The sequence below is a fragment of the Euphorbia lathyris genome, chromosome 5, assembly GCF_963576675.1.
Source record: "Euphorbia lathyris chromosome 5, ddEupLath1.1, whole genome shotgun sequence".
NCBI lineage: Eukaryota > Viridiplantae > Streptophyta > Magnoliopsida > Malpighiales > Euphorbiaceae > Euphorbia > Euphorbia lathyris.
The window spans coordinates 62,647,655-62,651,434 of NC_088914.1; the positions used below are offsets into that span (position 1 = coordinate 62,647,655).

The 3,780-nt window shown below is 36.3% G+C and overlaps 1 protein-coding gene across 1 annotated transcript; it reads left to right on the forward strand.

Moving 5' to 3' along the window:
* The first annotated feature begins 805 nt into the window (after positions 1 to 805).
* On the forward strand, positions 806 to 3,034 carry LOC136228676 (uncharacterized). The gene is made up of 6 exons (XM_066017124.1): positions 806 to 1,251; positions 1,319 to 1,417; positions 1,730 to 1,771; positions 1,938 to 2,082; positions 2,540 to 2,641; positions 2,738 to 3,034. The coding sequence occupies exons 1-6, from the start codon at positions 865 to 867 to the stop codon at positions 2,797 to 2,799; spliced, it is 837 nt and encodes a 278-aa protein (XP_065873196.1). The 5' UTR covers positions 806 to 864; the 3' UTR covers positions 2,800 to 3,034.
* The last annotated feature ends 746 nt before the right edge of the window (positions 3,035 to 3,780 follow it).

Genomic DNA, 3,780 nt, shown 5'->3' on the forward strand with positions numbered 1-3,780 from the left:
GCTGATAATGCAGCAAATCCAACTTGCGAACGGCAACTGGTCTTCGTGCACTGGAAAAAGCCATCGGCTCTGTGGATTAAACTCAACACAGATGGCTCGTGTTGCACCTCAACAAACTCTATTGCAGCGGGGGGGCTTGCTAAGAGATGAGAATGAGTGCTGGATCTTAGGATTCAAGCATAACATAGGAAAGGGAGATAGCTTTGGAGCAAAGCTATGGGGAATTGCTACAGGGTTGAAGATTGCTATTGAACATGGGTTTAATTATATCTGGCTAGAATCAGACTGCTTGGAAGTTATTCGCATCGTGATTGGCACAAGGGAAGAAGTCCAACATCACCACATAGAGTACTAATCATGAACATCATGGAGTGTAAAAGAGGACTTGATATGAAATTCCAGCATATTTATCGAGAGACAAATCGTTGTGCAGATTGGCTCGCTAAGGCAACATTGAGTGATACGAAAGAGATTAGTGTGTTGATGGACGTTCCAACCGGCTTGAGAGGATTAATCGAGGATGACTATATAGGGGCCTGGGGTAGTCGTGTTGTCCAGGAAGAGCAAAGTTAGGAACAAAAGCTATTTGCTCTGTTTTTTTCTTCTGCCGTATGTTTTCAGTTTTCTTTGCTGTTTTGTTTAATTTTGATCTAAGATAAAAAAAAAAAAAAATAATAATAATGTCATGTGAGAAAGTTTTTTTTTTTTTTTTTTTTATGAACGTCATGCGAGAAAGTTGATTACGTTATCAACCAACCCTTTCTTTTTTTTTTTCTTTTTTCTTTTTTTTTTTCGTTTTTCCATTATGATGGTCTGAACTGAAACTAATGAAGACAGGCGCTCAATCATGTCAACGCATAAAAAATGGAATCGATTGCTCATATCCGTCCAAGGCTTAGGTTTGTGGGCTCAAATTTAGGTGTTCAACCTTTTTCAAAACTAAATTCACAAATTCAATTACTCTTACTTCCGGTCAGTAGATTCAGTATCAAATCCCAGGGGAAAATCACTAAGATTCAAACGAAAAAACCAGTGATGGAAAATCAAATCCAACACAAACCCAGAATTCTCTGTCTTCACGGATTCAGGACGAGTGGCGCAATTCTTCAAAAATTGATTGGAAGATGGCCTCAATCTCTTCTTTCTAAATTGGAACTTCATTTCATTGATGGCCCATTTCCTGCTCGAGGGAAGTCCGATGTGGAAGGCTATTTCGATCCTCCTTATTACGAATGGTATCAAAGAAATGAGGTATAACCCTCTACCTTCTTAATTTGATTTCTTTCCATCTTTTCTGATTCTTAGTTTCTTTTTGTAGGACTTGACAGAGTACATCAATTTTGAAGAATGTGTTCGTTATATAGAAGAATATATGATAACTCATGGTCCTTTTGATGGTTTACTCGGCTTCTCCCAGGTGAAAGGGCTTAATTTACTTTTGCTGTAGCTTTCTTAATTCAAGACCAATTTCATCTCAACTTTATAGTTTGAATTTATAATCAAAACGAACTTACTGAAATACTTGTTTAGTGTTATGTTTACAGTGTCATTATACATTAATATACAGGACTTGCCACATTGCTGTTCTAGTTTCTCAGAAATTGGGTTAATTTGGTCATAGATTTACAGTAGTAAGCAAACTAAAGATTATATTTTGCTGATAAAGTTCCCTTTAATCCATGTCTATGAATCATTTATTCTAATTTATTATGTGGTTGATGAATATTAGGGATCACTTATATCAGCTGCTGTCCCGGGCATGCAAGCAGAGGTATGGGGAAACTTCTTTGGAGCTTTTGAATGCATATTTAAACATTTGCTCACTTGATTTTTCAATCATTTTTCAATTAGTTTGACCTGTGAATATTTGGGATCTGGGAATGTAAAAGGCTGAAATTTACTGCAATAATTGATGAATGTAATTGCTAAAATTGCAGGGTGTGGCTTTTACAAAGATACCAAAGATAAAGTTTCTGATATTGATATCTGGAGCTAAGTTCTTTGGATTGAAATTTGGGCAGCCTAAACTTGCTGCTAATGCATTTTCGTCTCCCATCAACTGCCCTTCTCTTCATATCATAGGTATACAAAATGTAATGATATATACTTCAACTGCAGGATCTAATATGCATATCATCCAGTAACCAGATTATTAATGTTTCATCATTATTCGATGTTTCCGGTGCTGCATTCTATTGATGATGCTCATAGAGTGAGATTTGCATTATATTTTCTGTTTGTAAACCTTTTCTATCTTCAGCTCTATCATATAGACAATGAGTTTTGTCAAATGTACTTGGAAGCATAAGGTCCATTTAGAGAGTACAGGAGTCAACAAATTCTGTAAATGCTTTGAAATTTCCAATGCTTAAATTCTTGGACTATAGACAAATTATCTCACATTTTATAGTCGGGGAAGCGTTCCGATTTCGAGTTCATACCTTATTTTTGATAGCATCATCGTGATTCCCTTTGATTTTTTTTCCTAAATAGATTAGATGTAAATGATTATTTTAAGGAGGATATGCATATGGTACAGGAGAGATGGATTTTCTGAGAGAAGGAGGAATTGATTTAATTGAATCATTTGTTGATCCTGTTGTCATTCATCATCCCAAAGGACACATTGTACCAAGAATTGGTTAGTATTTTACATTTTTTGAAGGATATATATTTTGGTGAAAGAAAAGTATATGGTTCTGATTTACCATTGCTTTTTCTAAAAATGTATGCACAGATGATGCCAGCCTCAATACAATGCTTAGCTTCATTGACAAAATTCAGAAACAGCACCACTAGATCTGCTTTCATTTCAAGCCTGCTTCTTTGATGTAACAATCGCTTCATTTTTCTTTGTTTTTGCCTTTCTTGTGAATCTGATTTTTGTCAAGCTGTTTTTGCATCCATTGTGATTTTCAAGTGAAGCAAAATCAAGCTTGAAATTTGTATACTCTTATTATTAACATTGTTAGGAGTCTCATTTTTAGTCGTGATCACATCAAATTACTAAATAAAAGAAAGGCTTAATACATCATTTACCCCCTGAATTTGTACAAAAAGTTTGATTGGAACTTTCTGATGGGAAAAAACGAACTAACAACGGTAACAACAATAATGCAGAATTAACCTTCGTTATTAATCCTTCCCGACTTGAATGAATCTATGAGGAAACTAATTAGTAGAGCAACAACCAAACACAAATGAAGCAACAACGATAGTAAAATGGCAGCCACACAAGCACAAAGAACAAGCACGATTTTTACGTGGAAAACCCCTTCAATGCAAGGAGTAAAAAACCACGGAGACCGTAGTCCGCTTAAACCTTCCACTATATCAAATAATAATGGGCAATACACAAGTTCATCCCTAGATAACACTAGAGGCATACACAATCAACATACAATCTTGGAATTTTCCTTCAAGAAGTATGGAATCAATCACAACACAAAAGAAAAGAAGAACCTCAAGGAAGACACAAATCTGACTACAATCTGCCCCTGGTACGAACTGGTCTTCCAAGCCTCCGAACGACGATCGCTCCGGTGAAAACAAGCGAACAGGTGTTAGGAAGCTCCTGTCCAAATTTCACGACGATCCAATGGTTCAATCTCCGGCTATGGACAATTTCGTGTGGCTGGGCGAAATGGAAGAAGAATGGACTTTCTCTTTTCTTTTGTGGTGGCCGAAAATTAGGTCTAAAAAACACTCTTAAACTTACCCTTATATACTCCTAGGGTTAAAGCATGGGCCTAACCCTAATTGGGCTCCTCATGGGTCAGA

Coding starts and splice junctions, on each gene's coding strand:
- LOC136228676 (XM_066017124.1), top strand. CDS start 865: ATGGAATCGATTGCTCATATCCGTCCAAGGCTTAGGTTTGTGGGCTCA. Junction 2,083..2,539: donor CCCTTCTCTTCATATCATAG/GTATACAAAATG, acceptor CATATGGTACAG/GAGAGATGGATTTTCTGAGA. Junction 2,642..2,737: donor ACACATTGTACCAAGAATTG/GTTAGTATTTTA, acceptor ATGTATGCACAG/ATGATGCCAGCCTCAATACA.